At 43.0% G+C, this 22,347-nt stretch overlaps 1 protein-coding gene across 1 annotated transcript in view; it reads right to left on the bottom strand.

Annotated features, from left to right (window-relative positions):
* LOC135050895 (multidrug and toxin extrusion protein 2-like) overlaps positions 1 to 22,347 on the bottom strand; it is a 145,792-nt gene that overhangs the window by 97,311 nt on the left and 26,134 nt on the right. Inside the window, exons 2-5 of the mRNA XM_063957158.1 lie at positions 15,802 to 15,870; positions 14,380 to 14,528; positions 10,907 to 10,949; positions 5,461 to 5,505 (exon numbers count right to left, since the gene is read on the bottom strand). Of these exons, the coding sequence (XP_063813228.1) occupies positions 5,461 to 5,505; positions 10,907 to 10,949; positions 14,380 to 14,528; positions 15,802 to 15,870 (306 nt within the window). The remainder of the gene's footprint in view (positions 1 to 5,460; positions 5,506 to 10,906; positions 10,950 to 14,379; positions 14,529 to 15,801; positions 15,871 to 22,347) is intronic.

Raw genomic sequence — 22,347 nt, 5'->3', positions numbered from 1 at the left:
ATACATCCCTCCTTCTTAGGCCAGTTAGTATATCCTGGGTGTATTACTGAGGATTTCCCAGTGCAATGGTCAGCAGCTGTGGTACAGGAACAGCCACTGACAGACAGGGGGGCTATTTGGTGGTCTATGTAACTCTGCTGTTGCCCCAGTGCTGGAATAACAGCATGGCAGCCAGGGGCTCACACACGACTCCATAAACTACATCACTGGCGTTTGGGGCACAGTGGCATAATATGAAATGGGGGCACTACAGTGGGTTTGGCCCATTAGTTGTTCTGGGAGCATATATTGACAATATCATTGGTAGTAGCAGACACTGACCTTAAACCAGCCTTTTACAGCACTGGAAGTGCTCATTTAATTTGACCATTGCTCTTGCATTTCCTACATGTATTGGTGACCAGGGAAGCACATCCATATGAATATACTGTAACCAACCTGATACTCTGTCAGCACTGGCCGGTCTTTTGCATCTAACTTGGAGTGACGGCAATTGTTTCTAGATTGCTGTGAACAGACCCACATCACCAGGACATAATACACATGAGCATCACAAGCACTGAGCAATCACATAAACACTGAGCATCGTTCACCATACAATAAATCAGTGTACATGTCACATGTATGCAACAAATGGTATTAAATGTAAATCTCCCTAAGGTTCACACAAAGGTGACATTAATCAGAAGAGTAGCCAAGAACGCTGTGGCAGTAGGCTTCAGTACCTTGCTCGTGTAATAACAGATGGAAATCCATGTCACCCTTATCTACAGTCTATTAATCCAGGACCAAAGGCAGACACGTTACACATAGTACGTGCCACAGCCTTCATACATGCATTAGCAGCTGGCTGCTGCACTCCATCCATCACATGTACCTGCGGTGGTGGCGGGAGGGTGAGTGCCGCCGAGGACGCGGGCGGCTCTTCTAAAACTCCTGTGTGCGCGCTATGCTCGCTGCCCGGCGCCGGCGTCTAACGTCAGACGCCGGCGCCGCACAGCCGCGTACACAGGAGTTCAGGCCATGAAGCACTGCAGGCTGGCTCCAGGCACAAAGATGGCGGCGCCAGCGCGCGGCGCCCATTAAGGGTGGCGCCCTGCGCGGCCGCTCTAGTCGAACGTGCCTGGAGCCGGCCCTGCGTGCAAGGAAGCAGTACCCGAACTGTGCAAGCACAGTATGGCTCCTGTGCATATGCTGTTTTCCAAACATCAGAAAAATGCGAGAACATTACTCATGTGTCCGTCCATGCATCAGGACCAGAGTCATTTCAACCACACACAGGAAGAAGTGTATTGATAAAGTTGTGGGTAGTACCTGGACAGTGACAGGTGTCTTAGTGCACACACACAGTGATGGCCCTTCTAATAGGTGTGTTATAGGAGTGTTGCAGGCATGACGGTGAAAGTGATTGCATACACAGATGCCTGACCTCTCACACAGGAGACCATACTTGGAAAGAGAAATCGCACCTGCCATAGGGTTAAGGCAAGTTTCGATGGTGCAACTGACGGTGGAGTCTAAGGATGCACCAATAAATACTGCTGAGTGTTTGGATGCTGATGGTGAGCGCCTTAGTCCTTGCACATTCAGATACATGGATGTACACAAAGGGAAGGGCTTTGTATTGGTAATTGCATAAAGTCATAGAAGGGCGTCAGCCAATGGATGCAGCTGTGGGTACTTCTGCATCCATCTCTGAATCAGGCCCTAGAGGCGAGATGTAATGGCGTCCGAGATTCCTGGAGGTGCGGGATGCCTGCCAACCTCATACGTATTTTTTAAAGCGCCAATCATTTACAAAGCAAAGCCATGCCTTGTAAATGACTGCCATTTAAAAAAACGTCCCAGTTCGTCCAGCATCCTGCACCTCTGGCAATCTCTGACACTATTACACCTCGCCTTATGTGCAATGCATTCCTCCAGACTTTTGTTAGATCCTCTTGTTCCACCTCTGCTAATTTTGCCAGCAACGCACACTGCAAGCATAACACAAATTAATGAATTAATCATGAGACTTTAAATATAAATAATTCAGGTAACATACATTAATGTGGTTCAACAAACCATGTGAAACCAATTTCCTTAAGTCATAAGTAACATCTAAATTTAAATTAAAACCATCTTATTGCTACATAAGACAGTTTTCACTGGCCAATTTGATAATTCTTTTATGCCCCACTTAATGCCCGTGATACATTATGCCACGCACTGCAATGCCTGTGATACATTATGCCACACATCGTAATGCACGTGATACATTATACCACACACCAAAATGCCCCTGATACATCATACCACACACTGCAATGCCCGTGATACAATATGCCATACACTGTAATACCTGTGACCCATTATGCTACACACCGCAATGCCCATGCGACATTATGCCACACACCATAATGCACGTGATACATTAGACATACACTGTTATGCCTGTGACACATAATGCCACACACCACAGTGCCCATTACACATTATGCCCCACAGTAATTACTTATAAATTACCCGCTTGTTGCCAGGGGTTTCAGCAAGGGCATAGCTACTAAAGGTGCAGGGAGTGACACTGCTATGGGGCCCAGAGCTGAGAGGGGCCACCTGCCCTGTCACAGTTATATGTGTTATATACAGAGGCAATAAAGAGAACTAGTCTCTTGGTGGTATGCTAATTCCACCCTCCCGGCGCTAATAGAGATTATAAAATATCTATATCACAAATATTTATAGAATGTGCAGATAGAAAAGAAAAATTCAGCACACTGCAGCATATGTTTTTAAGACTTAGTTAGAGTCTTGAGCATGAAAGGATATAGGAATATTTAAAACATTGCGCTGTGTTTTAAATATTCTTATATACAGAGGTGTAGGTAATATAGGTGCAGGGAGCTCAGCTACTAAGGGGACCAGAGCTGAGAGGGCCCACTTTCCCTGTCATAGTTACATGTGTTATACACAAGTGCGTGGCTACCATAGGTGCAGGGAGTGCAGCTGCTATGAGGCCCAGAGCTGTGAGGGGCCCACCTTCCCTGTCACAGTTACATGTGTTATATACAAGGGCGTAGCTACCATAGGTGCAGAAAGTGCAGCTGTTATAGGGTCCAGAGCTGAGAAGGGCCACCTTCCTTGTCACAGTTACATGTGTTATATACATTTGTCACCACTGGGTTGTACATAGGAGCCCTTTCAAACTTGCCTTGGGGCCTACAGATATCTAGTTATGCCCCTGGACCTGCTCATTGTAATGTGGTATAAAATGAATTGGAGGGAATTATAATGTTACATAATATGAAATGGGGCACTGTAATGAGGCACAATATGAAGTGGAGCCACTATAGTGGGGCATAATATGAACTCTGGGCACTGTATGCCAGAATGGATATTGGGGTACTGTGTTATATAAAGTACTGGCAGCCCTACAATGTTGCATAATGTGAGCTGGGCACTACTATAGTTCATACAATTAACTAGGGCGCTACTGTGGGGCATACTATTAATAATTGGTGCAGGGAGGTGTCTCTCTAGAAGCATTGCAGACAGAGGCTCCTTCAAAATGTTACTATGGGGACCACAAAGTTCTGGCTATGCCCCTGGGTTTCATGCTCTGGGTTCCATGCTCGTTCCCAGTGGTTTCAGGCTCTGGGTTCCATGCTGATTGCCAGGGGTGTAATGTTTGTTGCCAAGGGTGTAATGCTCGTTGCCAGGGGTGTAATGCTCATTGCCAGGAGTGTCATGCTCGTTGATAGGGTTGTCATGCTCATTGCCAGGGGTTTCCTGCTCTGGGTGTCATGATTGTTGCCAGAAAGCTGCATCTTCTCCCAGTGGCACAAGCGATGAGTGCTACCGACACTTCTGGCTAATGCTGTAGCTCTGTGCTCCCTGTCAGTCACTAGAGGTCAAGCATCAACTCTAGCATCTGTCTCCTCCAAGTTGGCAGAATTTTTTTGGGGAATATTTTAAGCAGATTTACATGCGGACTAGACCACATGGAAATTTCCATAAAGTCCCTGCACCCAGAAGCATGATGCCCCTAAGCCACTGCGATGGATGCTGGTGCTGTAGTTATGCCAGTGTCTTCTTTTTATTTTTCTAATAACTTGTGCCTTGAAAATGAAGCCAAATGTAAACTGGAGGCAGTGACAGCTCTGCTACCCACTGACAATAGTAAAGTTGCTGAAGCGGGGGGTGGGGCCAAGCTACGATGCTGTAAAAGCCAACTGAAAAAACTAGGGCAAGGCGGCATCTATACATCTGCCTCAATGACTTTGTCAGTCAGGCAGATGTGATTGGACAATGGATCCAGTGCTGGATCTGTTGTGGGTAGCAGGCATATGCGGTGGGGACGCAGTGGCAGGGTAGCTGGCATGGCAGCAGCCCTGGATCTGGGAGGATCCAGTCCCTGCCATTCATTCTGCAGGGTTCAACAGTGGTTCCAATTTTAAAAATTGCGCATCAGTGTTAATTCTGAAATTCAAGATGGCCACCACGAGCCAATTATGGCTCACTACTTCATCGCCCTGACCCCTCTTGGCTGGTTTATATAAACCAGGGAGAGGCAGCGGTTGGCAGTATGTCAGCTAGGAGGGTGCAGGCAAGAGCTCCCAAAAAGAGAAGAGGTCAGAAGTCCTGGTTTGCAGTTGCAGGGGCCATGCAAAAGAGCTTAAAGGCCGTCACCCACCAGGTAAAGACACCAGAAGCCCTGGGGAGGTGGTGGCCATGCAAAAGAGCTTATAAGCCGCTGCCTCCAGGTGAAGATGCTGTATAATAAACGATTAAAACCATTAAGTGTTTTGTTTTTATTTTAATACTTTCTTTACAGGTGGACAACAGGTGCCAGCAGGCCCTTAATGTCCTGGCATGCTGGCACTAGTGGTTTTCCAAGTGTAGGCATGCTGGGACGAGCTTGCTGGGACCTGTAGGCCACCTGTAAAGAATAATTTTATCATACTGTGAACCCCATCCTCAGGTGTGCGGGGCACAGTACTGGGTTTTCAGCCCAGTGCTGGTTGTTGCTTGGGAGGGGGACACCATTTTATTTTTGGGAGGTTCCCACTTTTCAAGGAATTTCAGCCCTGTGCTGTCTAGTTTGGGGGTGCTTAATGTGATGGCAGGGGGACCCCACACTGAGTGTCCCCCCTGCTATGGAATTGTACCCCTGGCTGGTTGAACCTGGTGCTGCTTATTGTTAAATTGGGGGAACCCTACTTTATTTTTAGGTGGGGTGGGTGGTGTAAATTTGCCAGTACCTCCCCAGCCATTGACTTCATTGCACGTCACTGCTGTATAGTAGGTCATCATTAAAAATAATGTCAGAGACGGAAGAAGACTTAATGTACAGAACTAAAACCATGATGGTACTACAAAATATGGCATACAAAATAAAGAAATGTAAATTTCCCTTAACTGTGCATACATTATTTTTGTCAATAATTTGCTTGTAAGTCTATTTTGAATGTAAATACATACTTGATTTTGTAAATATCTTGCCTCTAGTTGGTAAAGAAATGCAGCCTGTAAAAACAAAGCAGATTAATATTTTTTTAGTCCTTTTAATCTACAAAATCAGGGTGTTTCAATTAGAACGCATGCTAAATAATGGATGGGTGATGAATATTAAGGGCCCCACACGACGGTCTGGAGGCGCATGCGCGCGGGAGGGGGGGGGGGGGTTGGTGAAGGGGGGGAGTGGAATTTCTTCACTCCCCCGCCACCCGGCCCCATAGCAGTGCATGCTAATATGGATAGGATTGTCCATAGGGGCTTACAGGCATAAACGAGCCAGCATCAACGATAACCGAGCGTGGGGCCGCACATCGTTCATCATTGGTGCATACACACTGAAAGATATGAACGATCGATATCTCGTTCATTAATGAACGAGATCGTTCATATCTTTCAGTGTTATCGGTAAATGTGTAGGACCCATTACAATCTATCCAATGTTTAAATCTTCTAGAATGTTTATAATTCTCCACAAATAAAGTACACCGGAAAGTGGAGAAAAGGATCAAGTGTAATATTGTAACTAGTTCCTAATAACACATTCTAACTATTATTTACTGTAACTCTTAAAACGAAAGTATTGCACCTCAAAGCTATTTTTTGTTGAAGAATATGGGGTCTATGCCTTGGAGAGAGGTAAAGGGGGACATTTATTAAAGCTTGGAGAGTGATCAAGTGGAGAGAGATAAAGTACAGAAGAACCGGCTTCCAAATTTTTTCAAACACGGAAAGTAACAAGGCAGTTAGGAACTGATTGGTTGGTACTTTATCTCTCTCCCCTTTATCTCTCTTCAAAGTTTGATACATCTCCCTAAAAGTCCCAGCCATTCAGCTCCTAACCGCCATTTAACAGGCTGTTTGCTGGAGGTGCGGGATGCCGCCCGAACTCAGACGTTTTTTAAAGTGACAGTCATTTACAAGGCATGGTTTTTCCTTGTAAATGACTGTCACTTTAAAAAAAATCCGAGTTTGCCGAAGGTGCGGGTTGCCGGCCGAACTCGAACGTTTTTTTAAAGCGACAGCTTATAGTGGTTTTAGGGCCTGAGTCCGATTGGATCACATAAGTGATCCAACCTGCAGTTTCCTGATGGTCAGGAAACTACGCATGAACAGAATCCGTTCTGCACATGTGCAGTACTGGTCCTGCGATCGCATTGCAGTAATGCAATTCGCTCTGCCTAATTGACAAGCAGAGGCGTTCGCTGGGAGGGACGGAGTGACCGGAAATGTGTCTCCCCCATTTTCTGGGAGTGATGAGGCCAAGGCAAGCAGCTTTGCAAATGCAAGCCTTATTGAATTAGGGGTCTATGTACTAAGCCTTGGATGGAGATAAAGTGGACAGAAATTAAGTACCAGCCAATCAGCTCCTAACTGCCACGTTACAGGCTGTTTGAAAACTGACAGTTAGGAACTAATTGGCTGGTACTTTATCTCCGTCCACGTTGTCTCCATCCAAGGCTTAGTAAATGGACCCCTTAGTTTCTTAATTAGTAGTCCACTCAGTCAATTAATCTGTACTTAAACACGGACATCCTTAAAACCTGAACTGTTAGAGTGTCTTGAGTACTGAGTTTGGGAACCATCGGGCTAAGTCTTTTCCAATTATCAAGCTCTGAACAGCAATCTTTTCAAAGCTTGATCCCTTGCTACCTAACGCCACCCAGAGTTGATATAACCAATGTAGCCTATGGGCTACAATTTACCCTTTTTTTTGTTTTGTAGAGGGATCTGGTACCCTAAAGTTGCCCAATGCTAGAGAGGGACAAGAAACAACCCTCCATAAGCAGGGTTCTGCTGGGGCTCTAAGCTCCAGATTGACAAATAGAGGGAAAACTGAGTTTTGTATTGCTGCGATATGCAACAATGCAGAATGCACCCACTTTGCCAATAGCTGGGTTCGAAATGCCGGTGGTTGGGATACTGACCGCGGCATACCGATAGTGAGAATCCTGAGCGTGAGAAGGTAAGTATACTTACCTTCTCCAATGGCACAGTAACCCTAAACCTCCCTTCCTGCAGCTTTAACTTAACCCTCCCCCCACAGCCTAACCCTAACCCTCCCCGGTGGTGTCTAAACTTTAACACACACACACCCTACCCAACCCCGCGGCTTATCTCTCTGGTGGCTCAGCAGTGTCTCATTTGGAATCCTGGGTGTCAGGATGCTGGCACCTGGATTTAGGGGTCTATTCATGAAGCAGTGAAAGTGTGGAGAAGTGAGCTAGTGGGGAAGTTGCCCATGGCAACCAATCAGCATTGAAGTAACGTTTATAATTTCCATACTATACAATTGTACGGAGCAGCTGATTGGTTGCCATGTGCAACTTCTCCACAGGCTCACTTCTCCACACTTTTCACTGATTCATGAATAGACCCCTTAGACTGCCGGGATCCCGACCGTCGGGATTCTGATCAGTGCCCCTGCCAACAATGGTAAGAGGCCCCATACTAGGAATTGAATTTGGTAGAGCCTGTAGTCTGTTCAAACAAGTGACATCATCAAGATGGCACAGCAATGGATTACAGACATACACAGAAGACATGCCTATTAAAGATCAAAAAGCTGAAGAAGTGGAATATACTATATTAGTAAAGTCTACTTAGCAAACAATAATATATAGCAGGGCTGACCAAACCAGTCCTCGAGATCTACCAACAGTTCACATTTTCCAGACCACCTTGCTGGTGCACAGGTGCAGTCATTACTAATTAAGATGTGCTGCATTTATTCCTAACTGACAATTCTACAGATCTCCAGGAGGCCTGGAAAACATAAACTGTTGGTAGATCTCGAGGACCGATTTGGCCATCCCTGATATATAGGATAGGGGTTTTCTTTCTGAAATAAACTCTTTACAACTATTTTCCTTTAGAAACTCCTGCTGGACACAAAGTTACACATTTACTTTAATTCAGTTAGCTAGTTACTATCACTAGTATGCCTGTAAAGTATTTTGTAATTGTTGCTAATAAGGGCAAATTTCTATATAATTTTTATTAAAACATACTGCACACATATAGGATATGAGTGACCTAGAAAAAGTTGTGCATTTTTCACTAGCATGCAGAGGCGTCACTGGGTGTGGTGACACACAGTGCGCACCCCTGATCTAAAATCGTGCTCGCTGCAAAAGGGGGCATGGCCTTATATAGTGGGGCGTGGCCTCACTGGGATCCCGAAAATCGTCACTCTGGGGGCGTACCCAGCATGCTACCCCCGGAGACGGTCTCCTTGCACTGTCGGCTCCTCTTCTATGACAGAAGCCAGGTGCTGTAGGAGACTCACACTGCAGCACCTGGTACCTGTCTCTGCGGAGGACCCAACATTTTGGTGTCACACCTGGGTGCCGGACGCACCCCGCGCATCCGCCTTGTGACACCACTGTTAGTAGGTACATGTGGAGGCAAAGATATATTTCATCACTTATGGTCATTTGTGAGACACATACAGGGCCTGATTCTGAGTCAGACACAGTGTAGATGCTGCATGCAGTTAGCTAACGATTTAAGGGCCTAATTCAGACCTGATCGCAACAGCAAACTTTTTCTCTAATGGGCAAAACCATGGTGGTCATTCCGAGTTGTTCGCTCGCAAGCTGCTTTTAGCAGCTTTGCACACGCTAAGCCGCCGCCTACTGGGAGTGAATCTTAGCATAGTAAAATTGCGAACGAAAGATTAGCAGAATTGCGAATAGACACTTCTTAGCAGTTTCTGAGTAGCTCCAGACTTACTCGGCATCTGCGATCAGTTCAGTGAGTTTCGTTCCTGGTTTGACGTCACAAACACTCCCAGCGTTCGCCCAGTCACTCCCCCGTTTCTTCAGACACTCCCGCGTTTTTCCCAGAAACGCCAGCGTTTTTTCACACACACCCATAAAATGGCCAGTTTCCGCCCAGAAACACCCACTTCCTGTCAATCACATTACGATCACCAGAACGAAGAAAACACCTCGTAATGCCGCAAGTAAAATTCCTAACTGCAAAGCAAATTTACTTGGCGCAGTCGCAGTGCAAACATTGCGCATGCGCAATTAGCGGAAAACGCTGCAATGCAAAGAAAATGACCGAGCAAACAACTTGGAATGAGGGCCCATATGAAGTGCAGGTGGTGCAGATATAACATGTGCAGAGAGAGTTAGATTTGGGTGGGGTGTGTTCAAACTGAAATGTAAATTGCAGTGTAAAATAAAGCAGCCAGTATTTACCCTGCACAGAAACAAAATAACCCACCCAAATCTAACTCTCCCTGCACATGTTATATCTGCTCCCTGCAGTGCACATGGTTTTGCCCATTAGAGAAAGATTTTGCTGCTTCAATCAGGTCTGAATTAGGCCCCAAGCCTGTGCATGCACCCCAGTTGCACAGCTCATGTGTCCTGATTGTCAGTGCTCAGAGAGGCAGTACAGAAATGGATGCACCATCTCAAGATGCTGCATGTGAGTCCCTCAGTTTCTTGAAAATCAGCTGTTGCCTTAACATTAGACACAGAGGCAACAGATGCCGCCATGGTCGATTCTGTGTTCGACTGAAGCTGGCTACACACCTGGCCAACGATCCGCCAACCTACCTTATGATTGGCAAGTGCTTACACACTTACCAATCTTCCGTTCAATGTGGGTAATTCCAAGTTGATCGCAGCAGGAATTTTGTTAGCAGTTGGGCAAAACCATGTGCACTGCAGGGGAGGCAGATATAACATGTGCAGAGAGAGATAGATTTGGGTGTGGTGAGTTCAATCTGCAATCTAAATTGCAGTGTAAAAATAAAGCAGCCAGTATTTACCCTGCACAGAAACAAAATAACCCACCCAAATCTAACTCTCTCTGCACATGTTATATCTGCCTCCCCTGCAGTGCACATGGTTTTGCCCAACTGCTAAAAAATTTCCTGCTGCGATCAACTTGGAATTACCCCCAATGTGTAATTGTCTGGCGCCACATCTGAGCAGTAATTTAAATATGCCCTCCCAGCTGAGCTGTCAGTCACTGGCGGGCCCTGCAGCAACAGCCAGATGCACTGTAGATATAATTGCCATCGGCTGCACTGCAGGGCCAACACAATATGTCTCTGAACCGACGGGCTCACAATATATAGGCCGTTCAGTATCAGTGTGTATCTAGCTTTTCGTCTTCTCTAATTATCAAGCTATGAAAGCAAGCTTTTTAGAGTTTGATCCTTTGCTAGCTAATGCCACCCTGAGTTGACAATCGTTGTAGCCTATGGGCTACAATTTAGCTTTTTTTTGCTCTGGAGATAGATCTTAAGATCCCACTCTGGTACCCTAAATTTGAACAATGCAATGAGAGAAAACATAAACCCAGAATCAAGACAATAATGTTTGTTTGCATAGCTGTTATATCGTAAAATAACCTTGTAATCAATATATGTACTAAAGTGGTAAGAACTTACTGGAAGAGCAGGGATAAAAATCACAGCATAATCTTCTGCCATGCTGTAAGAGTGACAAAGTCCATCAGTTATTCATTTGAAGAACTACTGCAATTTGATAACCAATCCAATGAATATTTTGTAGGACCACCACTAATGATGGGAAAGCTTCCATTTATCTAGGTGGTCCAGACCAAGCAATGTGTTATGGGTATACGCCATCTACTAATTTATTTTGCTCCCCTTAATTTTATCTAAATTGCTAGTGTGGGTTGCCATAATAATTAAAACACCATCAAAATAGGCCCATAAATAACCATTCCTTAGACAGCAAACCCCTATCTCTTTCCATCTCTGTCATATTTTATTACAAACGGTCTCTCTACACTACATATATATATATATATATATATATATATATATATATATATATATATTCCTAACCTACAGTACCTAAAGCTATATATGTCACATGTAGAGTTTATTATCTTCCCTCCAAAAGAATGCTGGATGTAACCATTTCAACGGTGCCGGATCAGAAGTTACATAACTTTGTCATACAAAAGTTTCATTTAAACACTCTAGACTTTTATACACTAAATGTGCATGCTATTGTAATGAGATATATGAGTTTTCTTTTACGTTATTCAAGTTTAAAAGAATATTGTATGAGGTCTTTTCCTCTTTATTGTGATTGGCTGTTTATCATCTAAAACACTGGGTGTTCCACACTCCACCCATGTTTTGATAAAGGTCACTAGATGACCGAAATGCATTGACAGAAGGAGTGACAGCCAGACCTCTCTCTTTTTTAAGCCTTCCTGAAACATCTTCACCTCTTAAAAGGTAAACTCTATGATTGAGGACTTTGGAAAAATACCTCTTGAGGTGTCTTTTGGTTGGCTTGTACTTCTGCTATGTTTGTTTCTTTTTAAAGGGCCATTTTTATTTTTTATATTTTTTATGTTCTTATACCTGTATATTGGATGTTACTCCCTCTGTTTGGGGATCTGTGTATAATAAAGTTTTTGGGATTTATTTTATCATGCTATGGATTATGCATCATCTTGAGTCAGTACACTTTACACACTAATTGAAAGTCAGCTTATGAAGATTTAAAGTGAAAGATACCTTGATGAGCCTTGAAACCTACTCAACACTGTGAGTGGGGTACGCTTACTATATTCACTAACTAATATAGAAAACCACTATGTCCATTATTTGTGAATGAGGATACTACACATTGGTTGTTTCTTCCTGTCTTCTATATACATATATGAGACTGGTATGCTGAACGAACTCGATTAACGGTTTATTCCTGAGACCTTCAAAAGAAACCTTTAATGTGCTTCAAACTCTCCGTATCATTGTGAGTGGAGTACGCCCTGTTTATGTCTCACCATTGAAGTTAAAAGATACCTTTATGAGTTTTCTTCATGTTCCACTAGAGTGAGTGGGGTACGCCCCTCGTTTTCCCCCTAAATACATCGTTTATCTCACCAAGTTTGGAAACACTGTGATTGTTTCAAGGATAAAGGAACTGTCTATAGATTTAAACACATTCATCACTACACTGAAGATTATTTATTAGAAGGACAATTGCATGTTAATCATAACACTGCGGTTAAAAACGTTATTACACTATTTGTATTTATATTTTATTTTTCATACATATCACGTCATCCTTGATGAGAATCAATCACTGGATGGTTGTGGAGACAGACACTGGAAAAACTTCCTCAAAAAAGGAACATATTGTATATCACATTTTGTTTATTTTTACACTGTATTACATTCATTTTGTTTATTATAATATAAGCGCCTAGGGCTGTGTATCTTCCACGTTGTTTGTTCTTTGTATATCTTGTGATGTATGGTGACATCTTATGAAGATAAACAATCTAGGGCAGCTGCATTAAGCCATTAAGCGCCAGTGCAGCAGGAATCCTTAAATTGCTTTTGTAGCCAGACAGATTTGTAAATGCACTGTTTGGCCAAGCAAGGTAATAGCACCAACAGTACTGATTAAAAAATGAAACAATACTTAGGTCACAGTCCAGGATTCCGTGCAGATGGCAAACAGAATGGGCAAGCCACAATCTGGGTTTGGGGAAGACAGTGATATCCAGAAATGAGCCAAGATCAGATACAGAAAATGGAAAATCCAAGAAACTATCTGGGTCAGCAATGGTAGTCACATATCAGAAATGAAGCATGTTCAGCACAGTCCAATAAGACAGGCAATATAACCAGCACTGAGATACTGGCAAGACGGTGATTTATACTGCAAGAAACAAATGGGAAAAGAAGCTACAGAGCAGCCCCAGTGGTTAACATTATCCAAAACACCTGCAGTGGCATAGAGATAGCCCTGGATGGAATTGATGCTGAATGCATTACCCAATTGCTGTAAATCCAGTAATGTAACATGCAGGAGGAACTACTGGTGCATAGGTAGACAATACCCATTATTATGACTCCATATCTTGAAAGTAACAAGTGTTAAGTACAAAAGCTTAATCCTGGATCTCTGCGACCACAGTGAACACTCTGTTGAAGAATGTGGCTTCAACTACATAACAGTAGGCACATTGGACATTTCATGATTGGCCCTCTTACAGTTTTTAAATGCACAGAAATTTGATACAGAAACATAAATTAGGAAACATATTTGCACCTCTTCTGGCCATATCTGTATAACAAGGCCCTGCTTACTGCTTAATGAATGCCCAGGAACATCCCTTCTCATCACTAATGCCCTTATTTATCAATGAGTGATAAGTTTCACTGGAAGTGATAAATTGCACCAGCCAATCACCTCCTAACTGTCATTTTTGAAACACAGTCTGTGAACATGGAAGTTAGGAGCTGATTGGCTGGTGCAATTTATCGCTTACAATGAAATGTATCACTCATTGCTAAATAAGGGCATTGGTTTTTATGGACTAATGTTTAAGCCTAGGTTTCCCCATGAATTTCCATCTTCCACATCCCCATTACAAATATTCACAATGGTGTAGTATTAATATTTGAACAATGCAATGGATGATGATGTATGGTTTTATAAGATATAGTTATACTGTATATTATATGCTGTGTTACAATGTACACATGGCTTGCATGTTAGTATAGCATCTTAGCTGCTCTGTCACACATTATACTGTATGTATTGTATATTGTCGGTCTTATAACAAATATTTGCTGCTAATACACTGTGTAGTAAGACATTGCAAAGACACAACATATTAACAAAAACAGATGACCATATGAGGCTTTTTAAACAGGCTGGCATATGGAGCAGCAAAGTTAAATGCAACTAAACTGTGCTAAAAGTATATATCAAGCATATAGATAAGACTGTTTTGTAATTAAGAGAGATACATTGTCCAGAGGGGAAGGGAGGAGATGTTTTATATATTTAATATAAAAAAAGGTAATCTACATTTAAATTAAAAAAATATTCAAACTAAAAAAAAATTAGATATTGTACTTACCGAGCCACTTTTGGGTTTTGATTAAAGAGCAGCAGAATTTTCTCCGTGTTTATGAACAGTGCCCAGCAAGGAAAACATGCCAGTAGTAGTATGAGGATCCCACGTTGCAGGACAATGCCAATTAACTTTACATTTTTACCTCCAAATATCTAAAGGGAAAATATAAAGCAGCATATAAACAGCAGAGATATAGCAAGAGAAGCAAAACCATAAAATGAAGCTTTATGACTGTGATGTAATTTATACAGCTGGCCTATGCGCAACTAAAAAGTTCTTAAATTGTTATTCAATTCTTAATTTTCTCATTAAGCCATTGTGTTAAAAGTTAGTTATGAGTGTGCTTCAGTCTTACATCAGCGGGACTTATATCAAAATTTGAGTGGGCCAGGTGATCCTCTGGCTCGGAAGTCCCCGCTTTGGTCTTCTGAGAAGCTCAGGGCCGCTGCATACCGTTCAAGCTTTTCGTTCTGGAACTGAAAGTCCCAGTGATGCATAGTGACAAATATAGAGGAAAAATTGAGAGTGCGATACTCTTTCCTCTATATTAATATTTGCCTTAATCCATACACCATAGGGCCTGATGCAGAGGTGGACGCAATTACAGTTGTGACTGTGTCTTTAGAAGCAGCATGTACTGTTTTGGCTAAAGGTCAACCTACAGAGACACCCACTGGCTGCAGCACAAATTCACTGCTGTGTGTACAATGGGGGTAATTCCAAGTTGATTGCAGCAGGAAATTTTTTAGCAGTTGGCCAAAACCATGTGCACTGCAGGGGGGGGGGGGGGGGGGGCAGATGTAACATGTGCAGAGAGAGTTAGATTTGGGTGGGGTGTGTTCAATCTGCAATCTAAATTGCAGTGTAAAAATAAAGCAGCCAGTATTTACCCTGCACAGAAACAAAATCACCCACCCAAATCTAACTCTCTCTGCAAATATTATATCTGCCCCCCCTGCAGTGCACATGGTTTTGCCCAACTGCTAAAAAATTTCCTGCTGCGATCAACTTGGAATTACCCCCAATGATGCTACATAGTTCATACCATAGGAGATTGCAGCAGCTGTATGGAGGCGCAAAACCTCTGTCTGACCTTGGCCCCCGGTGTCAGTGCAACGGTGTCTGGCAACACACTCCCACAGTTACCAACCAGTTACCACCCAGAAATGCCCATTGAAATTGCATGTATCTGCAGTAACCATTGCGATGTGTGCACAGTGCAGCCTAGATGCATAAGCGGAATAAAAACATTGGCCTCTTGCATCTGATGCCAGCACAGCATCCACCACTGAATCAGGCCCATAGTCTTTATTCTAATGCTCTCCCACAATGCTGCCCTTGGCCTATAACGAGGATGTTGTGCTGGTTGTTTTCATAACACACATGCTTTAGAAATGACTTTAAACTCATTTTGTAGCCACATACCTGTGATATAAGGGTATCACATGCTGATGATAAGCCAAGCCCTACTGAAAGCCCAGTAACTGAAATAACCTGTAATCAGAGAATGGATACAATAATATTCATGTGCAATACATCTTGAAAGCAGACATTTATACATTTAATAAATATTCTTTAGTCAGTTGCTTTATGTTTTCACATAATTATACAACATACCTATATAATACAAAAAATGCAATACCTTTCCTGCGCTTGTAATTAAGCAGCACTACTGGAGTCCCCCTGCTACTAGGAACTTAGAGATAAAGACACAGAAAAAACAGAGTGCGCTAGTAAATGCGATGTTTGAGTGATAATCAATTCATTCACGTAAAAGTAGGTTATCTTGAGGTCTGTTCTTCTCAGAGCCTTCCCAATTGGGGCCTAGACGGTGTGAGCTCTAGGAGGACACTCGAAGCAAGAGGATAGTGTACAATGATCGATGAACCCTACGCGTTTCATCCTAAACGGACTTCTTCAGGGGATAAAAAACTGTCTAACAAAGTTTGGCCTGCTGATATCCACATAGGGAACTATCAGATGATTTTGAAGTCATGGGAGACCTATACCCAATGTGTAACCGAATCTATAGGCTCAAGTGTCTTGGTTGTGTGATCCGAAAAATTTGCTAACAATCGGGGTTGATAATTAATACCTCCCCTAATAAGGGTTATCCAAATCTAATGTGGTCCAATGTCTTACGTGACATGTGAGTATCCCCCTCTATAGTGATCTTTAGAAACATTTTAGCTGTCGTGAACCACTGTGTTAATGGAACTACGCTGCTTAGAGCAGCAGTCGCCTCTGATTGCTATAAAGGATCCACACTAGGTTATCTCCAAACGTAATTCTGAGCTCGGACAAAATGGGGGATTTAAAAGCACCTTCTTTACGATATAAAATCCAAAGTCTTTACCAGTAATCAAAGTCAGGAAGAGACCGTGATGAATAGATGATCTAGGGATAAGCTGCAATGGAGTTTTGTTATTGGACTTTTTTCCACTTTTTCTGTACACATTCCTGTATTCAAATCAGTCATTCATGCTGTGAGAAGAGAGACTTTTCTCAGTCCTTCATTGGGCCCATTTTACTTTGATTACCGGTATAGACTTCGGATTTTATATCGTAAAGAAGGTGCTTTTAAATCCCCCATTTTGTCTGAGCTCAGAATTACGTTTGGAGATAACCTAGTGTGGATCCTTTATAGCAATCAGAGGCGACTGCTGCTCTAAGCAGAGTAGTTCCATTAACACAGTGGTTCACGACAGCTAAAACGTTTCTAAAGATCACTATAGAGGGGGATACTCACATGTCACGTAAGACATTGGACCACATTAGATTTGGATAACCCTTATTAGGGGAGGTATTAATTATCAACCCCGATCGTTAGCAAATTTTTCGGATCACACAACCAAGACACTTGAGCCTATAGATTCGGTTACACATTGGGTATAGGTCTCCCACGACTTCAAAATCATCTGATAGTTCCCTATGTGGATATCAGCAGGCCAAACTTTGTTAGACAGTTTTTTATCCCCTGAAGTCAGTTTAGGACCAAACACGTAGGGTTCATCGATCATTATACACTATCCTCTTGCTTCGAGTGTCCTCCTAGAGCTCACACCGTCTAGGCCCCAAGTGGGAAGGCTCTGAGAGGAACAGACCTCAAGATAACCTACTTTTATGTGGATGAATTGATTATCACTCAAACATCGCATTTACTAGCGCACTCTGTTTTTTCTATACCTATATAATAGTTTATTATATTACATAGAAAATGTTATATAATTAATCTCAGTTTTGTTTTAGAATACTTTATTTATACATTCATTTTACTTTTGATTAAGTCAGCAATATGTTGACAACAACAACAACAACAACAACAACAACAACAACTCATAAGTGTGTATCTTGTGAAGACATATCTTGGCATCTTGGAGCAGTTGTTTCCAACAATAGTTATACAAAATGTACAAATACAAGTATAAAGGGTAAAGAGCAAAGTAGTGCAGATTAATATTAAATACAAATCGATTTTAATAATATATAAACATATCAGCATAAAATTCATAATATGCATGAGCAAATAAACAGGCACACCAAAGTCAAATTAAAGAGCATACTAGATACGGCTGAGCAGGTATATCATGACACTTATCTCAGAAAACTGTTCTCCCAGTTATCCAGATATTCCTAAATAACAGCTTCTTGTTTGTGGTCATAGAGTTCTTTCACTCAAGTAGGAAGATCAAGCCCAGTATAGGGATGTGGTTCCCATCTCTGCATCTACACAGCTAAAGAATCCATCTGTCAGGCTAGTAGAAAGCCTCAAAACTTTACATATGAAGGGTATACCCTTTGTTAGAAGCCACCTTCAGCTGCTCACAGGTACGGCAGGTCCCGTCATATTAGGCGACCAGGACCCAGCAACACTGCATTGAATGATGACCCCAATTATTGCTAGGCAACCAATACTTTGCAAATGCTTCCTTTGTTTGTGTGGCTACTCAGCTGCAGGGTAAGTAATTGCAAGAGATCTATCTATGTTCTGCGGTTTGATTGGCTCCCTGAACAGTAATAGCACAGTCATGACTTTAGTGCATTACTGGTTATAGCTTCTGTATTATGAGAAGTCACATGGCATGCTGCAGCCTTACAGGCGTTATTCCATAATTTTTTTTTAAGAATTAGTTTTTATTGGAAGACATCGAATGTGGAAGTACAGACACTCAAGCTTTGATACATTCAACATATCAGATACAGAGACCCAAAGACTGGGTACAGAATAACATACAATGTGGATCAAGTATCTAACATTCGACCATTTTTATATATAAACTCTGTTGGGTTGAATAACTGAAAAGTAGAAATAGAAAAGAGGCAGAAGACGAGGAAGAAAAAAAAGAAAGCAAAGAAAGGGAGGGGGGGAGCACCATAAAGAGCCAGATGAACTGGCCATCATATTGTAAACCCATTCAGATAATCTACACAGAATCACAATTAAACCCACCGAAAAATAAACCAGTGCGAGAGTCCTCTGCTGGTATAACCCAAACCCCACAGGTTAGTAGTTCAAATCTTAGGGAGAATGGTTTTATTATACGTAAACCAGGGTTCTCAAAATATATCAGAGTTAATAGATTGATCATGCAATGATGCTGTAATCTTCTCCATTGTAGATATAAACCAAACTTTAGACATGCATAGCGATGGGGGTGCAGGATTTTTCCAACATTTAGCTACTGTACATCTGGCCGCATTAAGAATGTGATGGATAAGCTTATTAGTGTTTGCATTTAGGTCATCAATAGGAAGGCCCAGTAATGCTGACCAAGGGCTAAGAGAGATAGGGAGTGAAAAAAAAATTCTGAAAAGAGCTTCAACTTGATTCCAAAATAAACATATTTTAGGACATTTCCACCAAATAGTTATTCTATTAGTTCCTGCCTGCCATTCCTGCCTTGCACCTTGTCCCTGGTTTTTGGAATACCTGCCTGCGTCCTGCCTTTGTGAATCCTGCATCTGTCTGAATTCTACCTTTTTGTTTCTGGATCTAGAATTCTCAGCCTGCTTTACTCCTCCCCCAGCTTTCAGTCATTAGGTACTTGTTTCTTTCTGTGTATTTGCCCACAGCCACATAACTATTATTTCTGTTCCCACCTCAGCCCATTCCTGGGGCATTCCTAGTTTCCACATTGACTTTGTTATCTGTGTTAAGTCCTTGCTGGAAATGACTTCTCCTGGGAACAGCAGCTGGTATAGGTGAAGCCTGTAATAGTTCAGGAGTGGCATGGTTAACTAATTGTGCCCTAACACCCATCAACTTTTTCAGGACTTCTCTCCCACCACTTTAGCCATGAAAACTAGCATTCTGACCAGTAAAGTCCATACTCAGAGAAAAGAAAATCTGGTGCAAAATGGGGATTTCCTCTCCACCTTCTGTTTTGGCATCAAAAGCAGTAACTTTCAGCCACTTCCCTTCCTGAGGCCCAAAAACTTTTTCAGGGGATTTTCCTACCACCACCAATGTTGGCCAATCGTGTGTTGCCAACCTGACAACATCCACCCCAAAATCCCAGAGACTTCAAAGCAGGGATTAGTTAACTGTCCCAACAGCCTCAAGTCACCAGACCCTGGACCCCTGATTAAGATATCATCCATTTGTTAAGTACTTGTTTTTGAGCTAAATGTAATAGCCTGCGTGCTGCCGAAAATGTGGGACTTTGTGCGAGTCATCCCCTATTTTTAAAGCGGCAATAATTTACAAGGCATAACCAACCTGGTTTAGCCCCTTGTCTTTGGATTTATGATGGCACCATTGGGCTGACTAATTTTACTCCATTAGGAATCCCTGTGCTCTGGGAATAACTTATCCAATACTTGTGCGCCATCTACCGTTCCTGGAGGACTACACCTGCAATCACAGTTTTTACTGAACCCACTGTTTGCCTTCTTTCGTACATCTTAAGCAACATTACTCTTACTTTGTTCTTAGGATCATACAGTTTACAGGACATCTCTGTTTTGTGGAAAGGAAGAACAGTTTTCTATCTGGTAATACTCTACTGTTTATACTGTTTGTGGTTTCTCTTATACCATAGTTCGCCCCCACTCCCCCTTTTTCCTTTCTCCCAGATCTCCACTCCCTTGCTTAGGATATCCACATGACACACCTTTCTACCATTATTGGATAACCTGAATAAAAAAAGATGACTTGTTATCACCAGTGGTACCGTTTGCCCAGATTAAAGGTAACATTAAATGTATTCTATGTGTTTTTAACCTCGAGTATAGCCAGTATTATTTATGTAAATATGTTCCCGGTTACCATTCCTTTCTCACAATGGTTATGTAGCAAAGGAAAGGAAAGGATCTGTTTTAGGTGCACAAAATTTAAAATATAACTTTATAACTAAGTTATATTTTAAATTTTGTGCACCTAAAACAGATCCTTTCCTTTCCTTTGCTACATATCTATAACATGATCTGTGGTAGCACCCCCTCTAAATATGAATAATTAATAAAACATATGAATTAGGGGCCTTTTTCTGTAAATCCTCATCCTGTGCAACTAACCTTACCTTTCCCCTTCCCTCCAATCCCTTATCCTTAACTTTTCCCCCTTTTTTTTGTGACCTTTCTCACAATGGGGCAGATGTATTAAGCCTTGGAGAGTGATATAGTGGAGAGAGATAAAGCACCAACCAATCAGCTCTTGTCCCTTTTCAAACACAGCCTATAACATGGCAGTTAGGAGCTGATTGGCTGGTAATTTATCTCTCTCCACTTTATCAGTCTCCAAGGCTTAGTCCACCCCCCACCTCAACATTATATAATGTTGTATTGAGAGGAAGCTCCCACTAATCCCAAGATTCCCTATCTCATTTTACCACTCTGACATCCCTCTGGATTCTCTCAAGATGTCACGCCCCTCCACCTTCTTAGGTCACGTAGAAGTTCTCAAGCTCTCCTTATCTCATCAAGTTTCATATGTAAGGTTCCCACCCCTTTTTCTCATGCACTGTTCCCACCCCTCATGCACTGTGAGGTGCATGACTGCCAGTCATGCACTTCTGCTGGCCCCATGGTGCAGGGACGGATCTAGACTTTTCTTTTAGGGGGGAAAAGGGTTACTGTTTAATCTTGACTCCTCCCCTTTTCAGTCCCAACTCCTCCCATCCTCCTCTCTCAATTCTGACTGAACTTTTTGAGTGAGAGTGAGATAGAGCTTTGTGATTGTTCTATGTACATGTGACTGTGCTGAGGGGTAATTGTATTTATTAGCCCTAGTACCCACACACCAGCAAGTGAAGGGAAAATGCTCTGTAACCCTTGCTCTCCTGACTCCTCTGTGCTGCTGTGGTATGGGCTGCAGCACATTGTTCTGCCTCAGGCTCTCCCCGGAAAGCTCTCTTCTGCTCAAAAGTGGGCGTGGCTATGACTGTGTTAGGGGGGGGCGGTGGCCCCCTTCGCACCCATAAATCTGGCCCTGCCATGGTGTCTGTGATCAGGGCTGTAACTAGGTGTTTGCCAGTGGTTCCTGTCACATAGCGCATATGCACTGTGGGCGCAGTACCGCTGGCAACACCGTTAGTTCCAAACCGCAATGTGTGTCTGTGGTAGTGCCAGTGCAGCCGCGTGCAGGACTGCCCGACCCCTGCCCCAACAACTGGAGCTTACAGTACAGCCAACCACCCTCTCATCCCCTGTCCCCCACCAGAGGTTACCGCGAGCTGTGGACAGCAATTCCCGATCTCCCCCCTCCTCTGCCGGAGTTTACAGTGAAGCCCAGACCGCCCGCCTCATGCAGGTAACACTGAACTGTAGCCCAGACACCCCCTGCCCCAACAACAGGCACTTACACTGCAGCGGCGCAGCCAGACCACCCTCTCCAGCAGACGGGAGGTTACAGTGTGCCACGGGCAATACAGCCCGATCCCCCTCCCCCCCCCCCCCTCTTCACCTCCACCGGAGTTTACAGTCCTCCCGGAGGTTACTGTGAGCCACGGGCTGTAATGCCCGATCCCACCC

The sequence above is a fragment of the Pseudophryne corroboree genome, chromosome 2 (genome assembly GCF_028390025.1).
Source record: "Pseudophryne corroboree isolate aPseCor3 chromosome 2, aPseCor3.hap2, whole genome shotgun sequence".
NCBI lineage: Eukaryota > Metazoa > Chordata > Amphibia > Anura > Myobatrachidae > Pseudophryne > Pseudophryne corroboree.
Note: the sequence above shows the minus strand (reverse complement) of the source record. Positions and strands in the feature narration are given on the sequence as shown.